Raw genomic sequence first — 15190 nt, forward strand, 5'->3', positions numbered from 1 at the left:
AGAAGAAAAAGTGGAGGGGTTATGCACAAGTCTGCCTTTCTTCTTCCTCGAGACAGAACAGGAGGGGGAGGGGAACAGTAGGATGGGGAGGGGGCGGCCAGGCCATGGGCGCCGGCCTCCTGGTGCATGGTGACACCCGGGGTGGAGGGGAAAACGGAGAGGAGGCCGAGGGGGTCCGATTCCGGCCCTCACCTCATGCGGAGACGGCCTACGGAGGGCTGTCCACGGAGATGGGTGGTGGCCGGCAATGGTGAGCAGCGGCGGCGAGCTGTAGCGCGAGGTAGAGAAGGGGAGGTGCTGGGGCAGCGTGGGCGGAGTGAGGGCCGGCTCGGAGGCTGATTTATAGGCCGAGTGGGAGAGGGGAGATGGCCGGCATGGGAGGGTCACGGGCAGCACAGGAGCCTCGCCGTTAATGGCGGCCGGGATGCTCGGGGACAAGGCGCAAGCTGCAAGGGCGAGGGGACGGGACGGAGACGGACCGGCGCTGCAGCGGGTCACACGCCGGCTTGGCGTGCACGGGCAGCAAGCACATAGTGGCACAGCGAGCAGCAGCGGCCGTGGTGTGACGCGGGTGGCGCGATGCGAGCACGCGTGCACGTGTGCTTATTTATTTATTTATTTATTTATTTATTTATTTATTTATTTATTTATTTTAAATTTTCACTCAGTAGCTCAACAATTTAAATAAGCAAAGATATGAAATTTAAATTGTTGTGTTACTCAACAATTTAAATAAGCAAGCGGGAGAATTAGAAGAGAGAAATAAAATGGATTTGAACAAAATATGAAAAAAGAAAAGAGGGGACACGCGCGCGGCACCAACGATCGCGGCCGGGCAGGTGCACGCGGCCGACCGTGACAAGATGGGGATGCAACGGGATGGCGGGGCTGGTGGAAAAGGAAAAGGGACGAGCGGCTCCACGGAAAAAGAGGAAGAGACTGCGCGATGTCAGGACGGTGTAAAATCGGGAGGTGGGCTTCGGGAGCTCGTGCGGCGGAAAAGGTTTAAAAGATTTTTAATCGAGTGATTGGTAATGCAATTTAAATAAGATAAAAAATGCGGGCGTTACAGGTAGTTGAGGATCAGGAAGACCAGATTGTTAGGTTTTATGGGGGCTTGCAGCGTGATATCCAGGACATAGTTGATTATAAGGAATATTATTCTATACAACGTTTGTTTCAACTTGCTCTGCTGGCAGAAAAAGAACTGCAGGGTCACCAACAGCAGTGGCGGAACAACACCTTCACGCCACGGCAGCTTCCGGTGCCAGCTAAAGCAACGCCTCCTTGAGCGTACGTGCGGCCACACCTTCCTCCACCGGTGTTATACGCAGCACCGCACCTTCGACATCAAAGGGACAAGACAGCAGCAAGTCCCAGACGCCTCCTGGTGTTGCAGCAAAGGCTATGATGCCCAACACTTCCACTGGTCGCACCTCCGACATCAAGTGCCACCGCTGCCAGGGATTGGGCCATATGCAGCGAGATTGCCCTAGCAAACGGGCGATCATTGCTACTAATGACGGTGGGTATGTTAGTGCTTCTGATATTGAAGATGAAAATATTATTGCAGCTAACATTTCAGGTTCCGATGATGGTGCTGAGGAGATTCTTGGTACATCTGCGACCAACAACTACAGGACCTTAATTGTGCACCAAGCTTTGAGCGCCATAGTGGGAGAGGACAACAAACGCCAATGTCACAACCTTTTCAACATGTTTCTTGTCGTCATGGACAGCCATGTGCATACAATCATTGACGGAGGTAGCTGCAATAATTTGGTGAATGTTGAGGTGGTCAAGCAGCTTGGCTTGACCATGTGTGAGCATCCACATCCTTATCACATTCAATGGTTTAATAACAACGGTAAGGTAAAGCTAACAAAAACATCAAGGATATATTTTTCAACTGGGTCATACCATGACTTTGCTGATTTTGATGTGGTGCCTATGGATGCTTGCTCTCTTTTGTTGGGACGTCCTTGGGAGTTTGATACTGATGCTATTCACTATGGTAGGTCTAATAAGTATACTCTCATGCATAAGGGTAAGAAAATTATGTTGCTGCCAATGACTCCCACTGAAATTATGCAATTTAAGAATGAGAAAAAGAATAATGCTAAACAAAAGGGTGTTTTCAATTATGAAAATTAGCAACCTATTAAGTTTAAAAATCCTATTTTGTTCGCAACTAAATCTAATCTTGATGAGTTATCTGCCTCTACTGGATCTTGTTATGCTTTAGTATGCAAACATACTTTGTATTCCATTGAGGTCGCGTCCATTGCTTTGCCACCTACTGTTGCTAACCTTTTGCAGGAGTATATGGATGTCTTTCCGTCGGAGCTACCCCCGGATTACCACCTGTGCGAGGCATTGAGCACAAGATTGATTTGATTCCGGGGGCGAGCTTGCCAAACCGTGCCGCCTATAGGATCAACCCCGACGAGACTAAGAAAATTCAGCGACAAGTCCAAGACCTTCTGGACTGCAGGTACATTCGTGAGAGCCATAGTCCTTGTTCTGTTCCTGTTCTTTTGGTTGCTAAGAAAGATGGCACGTGATGCATGTGTGTTGATTGTAGAGCCATCAATAACATTACCATTCGATATCGCTATCTTATTCCTCGTCTGGATGACATGCATGATGAGTTGAGTGGTTCTGTTATTTTCTCCAAGATTGATTTACGTAGTGGATATCATCAGATTCGTATGACTTTAGGGCACGAATGGAAAACTGCCTTTAAATCAAGTTCGGTCTTTATGAATGGTTAGTCATGCCTTTTAGTTTAACTAATGCGCCCAGCACTTTCATGAGATTGATGGACGAGATTTTACGTGCTTTCATTGGCAAATTTGTGGTGGTTTATTTTGATGATATCCTTATTTATAGCAAGTCATATGATGCACATCTTGAACATTTGTGTGCTATTTTTAATATCTTGCGCGATGCATATTTATTTGGTAACCTTAAGAAGTGCACCTTTTACACCGATCGTGTGTCTTTTCTTAGTTATGTTGTTACATCACAGGGCATTGAGGTGGACGAGGCAAAGATTGTTGCCATCACAAGCTGGCCACTTCCGACTACAGTCACGCAGGTTCGGAGTTTTCTTGGTCTTAGCAGATTTTTACCGGCGTTTCGTGCGGGATTTCAGCACCATTGGAGCATCTCTCCACGGATTGACAAAGAACAGAGTGCTGTTTCAATGGGGACCAGCACAACAACAAGCTTTTGATGCTCTCAAATTGAAGCTCACACAAGCACCATTGCTACAACTTCCTGATTTTGAGAAGACCTTCGAGCTTGAGTGTGATGCAAGCGGGATTGGCATTGGAGGAGTGCTCATACAAGGAGGTAAACCCGTTGCTTTCTTTAGTAAAAAATTATATGGTCCTTCGCTGAATTATTCTACATATGACAAAGAACTTTATGCGAGTGTTACAAACTTGGCAACATTACCTATGATCTAAAGAATTTTTCATACATTCGGATCATGAATCTTTGAAGTACCTTAAAGGGCAAGCTAATCTGAACAAACGTCATGCTAAATGGATTGAGTTCATAGAGTCATTTCCTTACATCACTAAACATAAGAAAGGGAAAGACAATGTGATTGCCGATGCTTTATCTAGATGTTATATCATACTATCCCAACTTTCTCATAAAATCTTTGGTTTAGAAACTATAAAGGGATTATATGCTACTGATTTGGACTTTAAAGATGCTTTTGAAAATTGTAGAGAGGGAAGAACGTGGCAAAAATTTCTGCTGCGTGAAGGCCTTCTCTACCGTGCTAACAAGCTGTGTGTGCTAGCTAGTTCCGTTCGTCTTTTGCTATTGCAGGAGGCGCATGGCGGTGGTTTGATGGGATATTTTGGTGTTAAAAAGACGGAGGATGTGCTGGCCGCTCACTTCTTTTGACCACGGATGCGGCGTGATGTGGAGCGCTACGTCTCGTGTTGCACCACATGCAACAAAGCTAAGTCTCGACTTAATCCGCATGGTCTTTATATGCCTCTTTCTATTCCTCGCGCAACTTGGGAGGATATTTCTATGGACTTTATTTTAAGATTGCCTAGAACAAAGAGGGGGAGGGATAGTGTCTTTGTGGTTGTTGATCGTTTCTCTAAAATAGCTCATTTTATACCCTGTCACAAGACCGACAATGCTTCATATGTTGCTGATTTGTTCTTTAATGAGGTTGTGCGTTTGCATGGTGTACCAAATCCTATTATTTCTGATACAGATGCTAAGTTTTTGAGTCATTTTTGGAGAATTTTATGGTATAAATTGGGAACAAAGTTGTTATTTTCTACTACTTGTCATCCACAAACTGATGGGCAAAAGGAGGTAGTTAATCGTACCTTGTCTACTATGTTGCGGGCTATTTTGAAAGAAAATTTGAGGTTGTGGGAGGAGTGTTTGCCACATATTGAGTTTGCTTATAACAAATCTATTCACTCCACAACCAAGTTAAGTCCGTTTATCGTACTATATAGTTTCAATCCTCGTGCTCCAATTGATTTGCTACCTTTACCATCTTCTGAAATTGTGAACTTAGATGTTACATAATATTCTAAATTTATTCTTAACTTGCATGAAACTACTAAGTTGCAAATTCAAAAAATGAATGAAAGGTATCGAATTGCTTCTAGTAAAGGTAGGAAGGAGGTAAAATTGGAACCCGGTGATTTGGTGTGGGTTCATTTGAGAAAAGATTGGTTTCTGAATTTGCGAAAGTCCAAGCTTATGCCACGTGCCGCTGGACCTTTTAAGGTTCTTGAGAACATAAATGACAATACATATAAACTTGAGTTGCCTCCCGAGTTTGGGGTTAGTCCCACATTTAACATTTCAGATTTGAAGCCATACTTGGATTGGGTGAGGAAGATGAGCTTGAGTCGAGGACGACGCCAATTCAAGAGGGGGAGGATGATGAGGACATCTCTCCTTTCCATACAATACAAGGACTGATCACTAGAGCACGTGCACAACGGTTGTATCTCCAGGTACGTTCTAACCTTGTCAATTATTTTTTAGAACTTACGCTTGGTTCCATGCATGGTTTATTGATTAGGAACAATGGAGAGGACCAGCAAGGACTTGGAGAAGGCCAAGGAGTTAAGAAGGAGGAGCTAGGATGTCCACACCAAGGAGGAGTCCATGTCCAACTCGACTTCGACTACACCTCGGATTCAGAACCTAACTTCACCAAAATTGACGCCATGGCCACATATGGAGTCGGATTTGGATGTTATATATATGGTTGGAACCATAATTTCATAGAGCCTCCAATAGCACTGGCCCCACCTCAAAATTCCTTCTGAGTCGACGGGAACGTCGACACAAGTGGGTGTCCAGAATTTATCAGGGTGCTGTGTCACCGTCTGTTGGGCCGTTGGCCCGTGTACCGTATTGGAACCCATTAGGGTTGCGTCCAGGGGACTTGCACGCCCCTAACTCCTTTTTATTTAGTAGCCGTCACCATATTAGGGTTTAGGTTTTGCTTAGATTCAATATGTCATCAAACAGTGTCGCCGTTCATCGGTTTGTGAGACCCCATCTCGTAACCGAGTTGGTTTGATTGCATCTCCTGTTCTTGCTTGTGTTCTTGATTTTGCTTGCAGGGATAAGCTTTCGTGGCGAGGTCATTCGTATTACACGGGTGATAACCAATAGAGCAGTGGTGTAGTGATTGCGAGGTTCTGTTCGTTTGGAGCCTTGGTTCATCAACATCGAGTTCTCCACCAATCAAGTTTACCGCACCTCTTGGAAGATTGGAACTTATCCTCCTATCAAGTGGTGCTGCTAGAGAGGCTGGACAATGGAAGTAGCCCAGAATGAAGCTCATATAGATGAGTTCATGATGACTGGGCCAATCTAGTTTAATCTTAGACTCCTCAGTTACCTTAGTGTTGCTTTTTTTTCTTTGAATCTGATCCTTATGACCTTCCATGGACCTCAAAACATGTGACATGGAGTGTATTTTTCTGATTTTTGAACATGTAGAACATGTGGACATGGTGTAGTTGTTCTGGATGTTTAATTCGACCATGGCATATTTGCCTAAATGGAGTATAAATCTGTGTGCTGATGTTATTTGTTTCCCATTTAGAATCACTGCTAAATGCATTTGTCGACACAATCGCTTAAGGAGTCCTGTTAGCTAAAACATTCGGGAGACCTTCTCAAAGCTCCCGAGTGCCCAACACATCGGAACAACTGAAAATCCAATTTTACAATCGGCCGCTAGTTTTGAATGTAGCGTTTGATCTGACACGGTCCTAATTCCCTCCCCAGCCTACCCATGTGGCAGGCCCCGCCCCATCCTAATTAACCGTACCACCTCTTCCGTTCTGTTCTTCCTTTCATCTTTTCCGTTCGGTCACACACTCTCTCATTCCGATTTTCCCTTTTCTCCTTCCTAGCAGCGGTGACGGGTTAGGCACGGCGTGGCATGGCGTGGCGGAGCACGCGGAATCGCAGGTAGGGGCCGTACACACCAGCGAGCGGCGGGCAAAGCATCTCACACGGTGGCTCATCACTCGCGCGTGGCGACCTGCATGCATGACTGGCGCTGGTGGCCGTGCGAGCGGCGTCGACCATCTCTGCATGGCAGCCCATGGGGTGCGGTTGCCTGGCGAGCGGCATAGTTGATTGGGTGCACAACATCCTAGTAGAGATAGCGGCGTGGCTCCCCGGCGTGGGCTGCGGCATGGCTCAACGGGCGAGCGCGGGAGCGCGATTCGCTTTCCCCTTCCTCATTCACCGAGCGGTGTGGCGGAGCTCCGGCGAGGATTTAATAAGTTTCTTTTATCATAATTTTATTTCAAAACTTTGGTCACCCATTTCACTTTATAATTTTTGGTTCATATTTTGTGTCCACTAATTTTTCACCTTCTCTTTTTCTCTATCTCATATCCAGATTATGTGCACAACTTTTGTATGCACAATTTATTGTTCATGAATCATGTAAATAAAAAGTAGTTCACGAATTATGTTTATGACCGTATTCACAAATTTTACATATATATTTATGTGTTTACAACTTTTATCTACATGATTTATTTTTTATGACCCATGAAGTATGTGAACAAAATTTGTGCACAAGTTATGTGCATGTTTTTTGTTCACTAGTATGTAAAAAATTTGTGGGCACCATTTTGTGTTCACAAGTTATCCAAGTTTATATAAAAAAAATTTGCCTCTAAATTTCTTGAGTGCGAATTTGTGTGTATAAAATTTAGAGAAGCTTTGCGTACAAAATTGCGTGCGGAAGAGAAAAATGAACGGCAGCCGGAAAGGAAATGGAGCGTACGCACGTAAGAGAGGCTGGGGAAGGGTTAAGAAGTTGGAAAGGGAAAATTAAGACATCTGCGCGCGTGTACTTCCAGAAAAGGAAATTATAGAGATGTTGGAAATCGATTGCTGGAATCCATCCCAGCGAGCGCGCGCTGATTAGCAAGAACAACTCCGTTAGTCTGGCACGGAACCGTTACAATGATTATTTTCCCGTGTGCTCCTTGTTTACCGAGTGCATACATATACTCTCGGGAAACGTGTATTTTACCGAGTGTTTTGTCTTGGACAGTCGGGGAAGCGAAACTTTCCCGACCTCATGCCGCCGAGTGCCGTTCACCGAGTATCTACATTTGGGAAAGTTTCTCCCAAGTGTCATTCACCGTATTGGAGCTTCACAGATTCTGGTAGCGATATTAAGCAACTTAAAAGAAATTAACCTATAGCTAAATTATTTTGCACCAAAATATAAACTAGATCAAGCTATCTAGATGTGCAAATAAGGTTCATCTAGTGTGAAACTCTCATCCTAAAGATTTTTGCAATCTATAACCAATCCTAGCAACATACTATACTATGCTAAGAAAGTAAAGGCACACAAGTTGCAAAAGGAATACAGAAACGTAATGGAGGGATAAGAGGAAGTAAACTCTTGACGCAAGGATTTATCCCGTAGTGTCAGCATGCACTAAGCCATCCCTAGTCCATGTTATTGAAGCACTCACAAAAAGTACTGCTTCCTAATCACTAAGTCTCTTCCAGGACTACCCTTGACTTGCCACAAAAACTCGGCCACTAAGGCTCACCCCAAGACCTCGATCACCTTGATGCCGCCTTTGGTACGGAGCTTACCATGAAGGAGAGGTCTCCTCGACCCCTGCGCAAAGCCGTCGTTGCCGCTCCACACTAAGCCGGAGGGTCGATGACTTGCCGGCGAGCCACCAAGACTCCAAGGGGCAGGCACACCGAGGTACAAGCTTGAGGTTCACTCAAGAACCATCACAAGGTCACGACACCTTGCTCTCACCCTCTCTCTAGAGCTAGCCTAGCACTACACCTCATAAAGCTTGTGCTAAACCTAAGTTTTTTATCAATGAGCTCTTTGGTTGGCTTGGAGAACTTCAACAGTATTTCTGTAACTTCTCACGAGCTCCAGCAGCCTCAAATGACCCTGGGTGAGGCCTTATATAGGCTAGACTAGAGCCACTCCTAGCTGTTGCTTGCTTTTTTGCCAAAAGGTCTAAAGCATCAGTAAAACAAGTCATAACCGTCGGTTTAACCGGTTACTCTAAATCTGCGTACTAGCCATTGAACGTCTCTCTGCCACGTCTTCTTTTGCTTATGTCATTGCATCGACGCCTTCAACCGATGCACCGTCAGTTCAATCGGTGCTGATGACTTTTACTTGAGCAGCCATCTCTAACTCCAAAAATCGTTCTGCTAACATTGAAGTACCAATGCACCGACGCTATCATTTTGACCGTCGGTTCAACCAGTGCCTCTTTGTTTCTTCACTTGATCGTCTTTACAGCTGACATTTGCACCGATACATAGCGTCGGTTAAACCGGTGCTACTGACTTGATCACAGTAGCAATTCTCCAATGCACCAATCAGTTCGTTTTCATACCGTCGATTCCGGCCGCACCTTGTCCAAATCGTTGTTGCGGTCATTTGGACACCCTAAATATATTAACTTCAACTTCAACTTGAACACCTTGACAGCAATTTGGACACCTTGACTGTAGATTATACTTCATCCATAGGATCATATTTCTTGAGCTCACAAACTTGTTAGTCCCATTGACTATGTTGTCACATGATCACCAAAATTACAATTATAGCCAATAGGACCATATATCTTACACCTCCCTAAATTCTAAATCCTAAAGTAAATGATATATATAAAAGACCCCATCGTATTATATTTCTAAATATTTTTTACTTAAATATTTGTGAGACATAAGTCGCCCTTCACTATCCCCAGAAACCCTTATCAGAGACGCGGCTCAACACACATCAGTTATGCGAAAAAATTCGTGTCACCAAATTTTTGTCACTGATGTGAATATAATTGGTGACGCGTTTTTCCGCGTCACCAATGACTCCTCATCGGTGACACATTTTAGTACGAACCGCGTCTCTTTTGAGACTCATGGTGACATGTTTTGCCAAAAGGCATCTCCAATGACCCTCATTAGTGATGTGTTTTGCCAAAACGCGTCTCCAACGACCCATCACCTATATTGGTATATATCGGTGACGCGGATGGACAGAACACGTCACGTATGACTGGCATGGACATTAGTGACACTTATTATGAACCATGTCTCCAATGTATGCACATCGGTGACACATTTTGTTCCATACCAAGGGGAGCAGACATATAGGTGACGCGTCTGGTTATGACGTGTCACCAATGTCATGTAGGTGACGCTGTTCAATTATGTATAACTAAATGGGGTGTCTTCTTTGTTATATTCTGGCATAGTGCTTTTATCCAGCAAACCTTTTTTTTTTTGGATGAAACAGGAGGAGGTGAGCCCCCTACTGATTATATAATATACATGAAAAAGAGCAACAAACGGTCTTTACAGCAAAGTCTCAAGAGACAAAAAAATAACGAAAAAAATCTAGGAAATTACACAAGGGCTTCTTGCCATTCCAACATTGTTGTTTTGTGTCTTACTTTTGCTTTTAGGATAGCCAGGACAAATTCATTCTTGAAGTGTTGAAAGCAGGCAGCCGGAGTGGGCTGGATTCCTTTGAAGATAAGATCATTCCTCTGCATCCAAATGCTCCAGCAAAAAAGGATGATGATGTCCATGAAGAAGGGTAGGCTAAGCTGAGCTTTAATTTCTTCCAAAGCTAAGAAAGGATCAGTCTCAACGAACGTGATATTGATCTTGAGCCAACATGCTTGTGCAAAAGGGCAGGATAGGAACATATGAGATAGGGACTCATCAACTCCCAGAGTACCGCAAGCACAGTTATAGGAGGGCAATTGAATGTACCTTCTCCTAGAAGTTCTCTAGTGCTGAGTCTGTCCCGAAGCAAGAGCTAGAAGAAAACTTTGTGCTTATTCTGACAAGAAGATTTCTAGAGTCATCTAGAACTGGATGTGTCGGCATATGAGCCAGCAAACCTTTTTCACTTACGAAATTGCCCCGATCTCCAACATGCTTACAACCTTTACGACTATGTAATGGGAAGGAGGAACGATATCTACAACGTAAATTTGTTTGTGAATAAATCGATGGACTGAAGCTAACTGCTATCTTGTGATATCAGTTCCAGTTTATTAAACTGATGAGAAACACGGTGCGCTCAAATTTTCTTGGGTATCCAGCAGCCGTGGAAGCCATAGGGAAGGCCATAGGGGAACCTTACGCGCGCAATCTCTTCGAAGCTCGCCGCGTCCAGTAGCAACGCATAGCCTTCATCTTGTGTGGTGCTTACAATAGATATCACAACTCCTACACAGATCATTCCCATGGCAACATTCAGGTATATATGTATGTCAATGCATCTCATCATAGCAGGTTCAAATTGATGACAAAACATCGTAGAAACACGTTTCAGGCATTTCAAACTCACCGTCATCTTCATCAGTTCCTCCTGGTCTCGCCACAAAGAAGGGCTCCGATGGCACCGACCCCGCCTCATACCAGTTCTTGGCCTCTTTTTTGACCAGGTCGATCTTAGTGAGGGAGTTGAAGAAATTGCATGGCCGCTGCGCGCCACAGGCGTAAACATAACGGTACTCCTTGCCCTGGTAGGCCGGGTTGATGGAACACAATTCCACTCCCCGGCCATGCACGTCAGGGTCCACCACCGTCTCCAGCTCGCCCACGGGGGTTCCGTCCAGCGGTATCCTGAATCGGGCCACCCTTCACATGCATATGGTACACAAAACTTGTCAAAATAATTCCTTGTAGCTATCCAGTGGCACCGATAACCACAAACTGCATATATACATATATATGTATATATATATATGTATATATATATATGTACATATATATATGTATATGTATCTACCTAGCATCTGGAAATGTATCCTTGTTAATCCCAGGTGATCTTAGTCTATGGAGTGCTAGCGCCTTGATGATAGAAGGATCGGCATAGTACTCGCAGCAGTCAGCGATGAGCACGCCTGTCCTGTCGCCGTCATCCTCTCTCTGCTCGTATGCGTTGATGAAGTGTAATGCCATGAAAAGAGGTACCTCCACGCTCGCCACCTAAAAATTATAGCATTGAGAACATACATGGAAAAGATGTTGATCAGGATCATTTGGTATGAAAACATAATGAAATGTATTGTTGAGTACAGGAACACGTCTTATGGAAAATGTGTTGATCCTTACGGTCTTCCCGGTGAGCCTGCATATGACATGCATATAGCTCCCGGACTCCGGTACCCAGTCAAAGATGTACCACGGTGTGAGCTCAGACTTGAGCACGCCGGTGACCGAGTACCGCAGCGGCATCTCCGGCACGATGATGTACTTCTCCGTGACGGCAAATGAGTGCACCCACCCCGGTGTCATCCCTCCTCGGCAATGCACTCTCCCTAGAACTTTCCTCTCGTTGCTCCCGGCTGCCATCCTGACGACACGGTGGCCACGCCGGAAGAGGTCCGGGAGCAGCGTCAGAAACTCGGTCCGTGTCACAACGGGGTGAGTGGACTGTAACGGGCCCCACAGCCTATCGGCGTAACGAAACTTGCCGATCGTGTCGAGGGTCTCCGGGTCTACCAGAACGGAGCTCTTGGTGGTCTCGGTGAGGCAGATCACCCGTCCATCGCCGAGGGGGAACACGGAGATGTTGGCGTTGTCGGACAGCATTGTGCCGCTGCTGAGCCCGATGACATTGCGCAGGCGGTCGAGCAGGCTTCCAGGCCTGCGGGGGCACAGCTGGGAGAATTCACGGTGGTGAGGCCGGCCGTTCACCATGGCAGCCTTGTATGCCTCCGACTCAATATGACGATGTGCGCCGGTGGCACGTCCTCGACGGAAGGAGATGCGTACGAGTGTGGCGTACCCGTCGAATATGTGGTGGAACGAGTGCTCACCGACATCCCAGAGACCAGGCCCGTTCCGTAGGTATGTGCCGTTCTGTAGAAGCACAGATATAGGTCACATACTCACATGTGATAATTGTAATGCATTTGCCTCAGAACAGTTGTTTCTACAGTACCATCTCTCAAATATAGTCGCTTTAGTTTTAACTTATCTCAAACTTCTATAACTTTGACCAAGTTGGTAGAAAAAACACTAATAATATCAACAACATCAGAATAATTTATTAATTCTGTCATAAAATATTTCTTGATAAAGCAAGTATCTATTTGATGTTATAATTGCCAAGAGCAAAACTAGCGAGGTTTGATATAAGCCAAAACTAGAATGACTCAAATTTTGTGATTGAGGGAGTATGTATATGTACCAGCCAAGCAGGGAGGTGTCCTTCCACGGCCAAATCGCCTTCCCAATGTTCTCGCCGGACATTGGTCCATGCAGAAAGCTTTGTGCCACAATCTATGGCGGCCTTCACGCTCTGTTTTCGACTTACCCTAGCCGTGATGACATTGTGGACGGTCTGTCCTAGTGAGCTAGAGCCGGAGAAGCATGGTGTCCTAGGAGCAGTGTAGAGCGTGGGGTGATAAGGGTGGTAGGCAGCCATTCTTGTTTTGCTCGTATTGCACAATCTCCTTGTGTTGGACGCTCCGGCAACGGAAACCGCACTGATTTATACTTTTAGACTGAATGGTCGTGGTTCGATACCTAGACAGCAACATCGTGTTTGGGACCTGCTATGAATACGTAATTCCAATTCAAATTCTACAAAGGTGTCGCGTTGTCTACCCTACCTAATTTCGCCATGTGTCCCTGTCCGAGCGGCTTCCGTACAACGATCCCGTTGCTAGGTCACCTTCATATATGTGGATAAAAAATAGCTACTCAAATCTCTGCACATGGACTAATGGTCTGAACCACATGAGAATTCGACAGAGTAGTCGCCTGCATGGATGTGGATAAACACCAACCACTCAGGAAAGGTTGCCTGAATGACACGGCGGCCCTATTAATTTGGGCACACTTGGCCACTTGCAGTATGGTCTCTGTGGTGTTCAATTTGTATGCTGATATCACAGAACCAAGGAATGCAGGTGTACATCACGATGCTAGAACCGTTGGGAGTTCTTTTCAAACAGGTCGTTGACACAAGGACCAAGCAGGACCATTACAAGGGCATAAAATGACAAGTTGGTAGCATGAGCCATCGTCAACGGGACCAGAAGCTGACTGCGCAGTTGGAGCAATGAGTACAAGAAATTAAGTGACAACATAGACGGAGGAATTAAGGGACTGCAAACGCAGGGGCCGGACGCCTTTGTGGAGTACCAATAAGAGGATATTGTGCATGATGAACGATCTAAATTACGAGGTCTGCAGCGACTTCTTCCAACTGTACTTTGGATTAATGTTTACGTCAGCAGTTGAACTACTTTCTGTTACACAAACCAACTTGTAACAAATATCTAGGATATGTTCGGCTGAGAAAGATTAGTTGTAGTTCGGTTCTTGTTATTGAAAAAGTTATGCAATACATCACCGAGAACAAATAAGAAAAATTTGAGCTGATCAAACTCCTTGTCTCATAAACAATACCCCTAGCTAGTAGGAACAAGGCCAAATGTGTTTGCATCCATTGCCAGCTTGAACGTAGCTGACCACTCTGGGCTCCGTCGCTACGCTTAGAAACTGGACAATGCATGAGACACACAATCGTCCAAATCTATGTTGCTTTCTGCCTTTTTTTATGGGAATGAAAACAAACCGCACAGATTGCCCTGCATCACACGGCAACCCATTTCTGGCACTTTGCCTGGAATGGAATGGCAGAAAATTTAAATTTTATGGCGTATGTGCCCTAATGATCCAAATAAACGATTGGTGCTGCAGGGAGCCTTCCGTGAATCCACGGACAGTGTCTTCGCCACTCGAGCGGCACATGTGAACAGCCATGCACTTTTGCAACGCACGAGGGAAACCATTTCGTTGGTGATTTTTTGTTCTGACGGGAATCGATCGCTGCCTATCAATTTCCCCCATTCTTTTCGTGGGAACGGCTTTTCTTTTTACTCTCAGCTCATTTCTACCGTGAACAATGGTTTTTGTTCAAAACATCGGGATAACGGGAGCGTGAGAACAGATAATAGTCTTGACCAAGATGAAGTGAAGCAAATGTTTAAACAATTGGTTGGTTGAACAGTCAAGCACGTGGCAGACTCATATTATATAAAAACATGCAAGCGGAGTTTAACTTAGGGTGCGTTCGTTTCCAGGGGTCTAAAGTTTAGAGAGATCACATCAAAGAGAATCTTATCATTTAGAAGTATTAAATAAAGTCTAATTACAAAACTAATTGCAGAACCCCAGGGCTAATTCGCGAGACGAATCTAATGAGGTATATTAATCCATGATTAGCGGATGATTACTGTAGCATCACTGTGGCAAATTATGGATTAATTAGGCTCATTAAATTTGTCTCGCGAATTAGCACCCATCTGTGCAAAAAGTTTTGTAATTAGATTTTATTTAATATTTCTAAATAATAAGATTCTCTTTGATGTGATTGGTCTAAAATTTAGAGGCAGGGAAACAAACGCACCCTTAGTTGGCTAGCTTATTGTAGAGTGAAGCTAGCAACCACGGTTCGAATCGGGGTCTAGAATCCTAATTTTTAAAAAATATATAATATATAAAAAGAAGGAAAAAAGAATGTATAAAGGATGCTGGTTTAGAAATCATAATTTTCCTGAGATTATGAAAGTAATATAGTTCCGGTGCACTACTAGCTAAAAATACCAGATTCATACCGGTA

General features: G+C 44.7%; 1 protein-coding gene across 1 annotated transcript; it reads right to left on the reverse strand.

Annotated features, from left to right (window-relative positions):
* Positions 1-9932: 9932 nt before the first annotated feature.
* On the reverse strand, positions 9933-13006 carry LOC112903092 (carotenoid cleavage dioxygenase 8 homolog A, chloroplastic-like). Its single transcript, XM_025972307.1, has 5 exons — positions 12749-13006; positions 11668-12417; positions 11342-11541; positions 10898-11190; positions 9933-10776 (listed from the first exon to the last, which is right to left on the reverse strand). The coding sequence occupies exons 1-5, from the start codon at positions 12983-12985 to the stop codon at positions 10628-10630; spliced, it is 1629 nt and encodes a 542-aa protein (XP_025828092.1). The 5' UTR covers positions 12986-13006; the 3' UTR covers positions 9933-10627.
* Positions 13007-15190: the final 2184 nt, after the last annotated feature.

This window comes from Panicum hallii, chromosome 8 (assembly GCF_002211085.1).
Source record: "Panicum hallii strain FIL2 chromosome 8, PHallii_v3.1, whole genome shotgun sequence".
Lineage (NCBI taxonomy): Eukaryota > Viridiplantae > Streptophyta > Magnoliopsida > Poales > Poaceae > Panicum > Panicum hallii.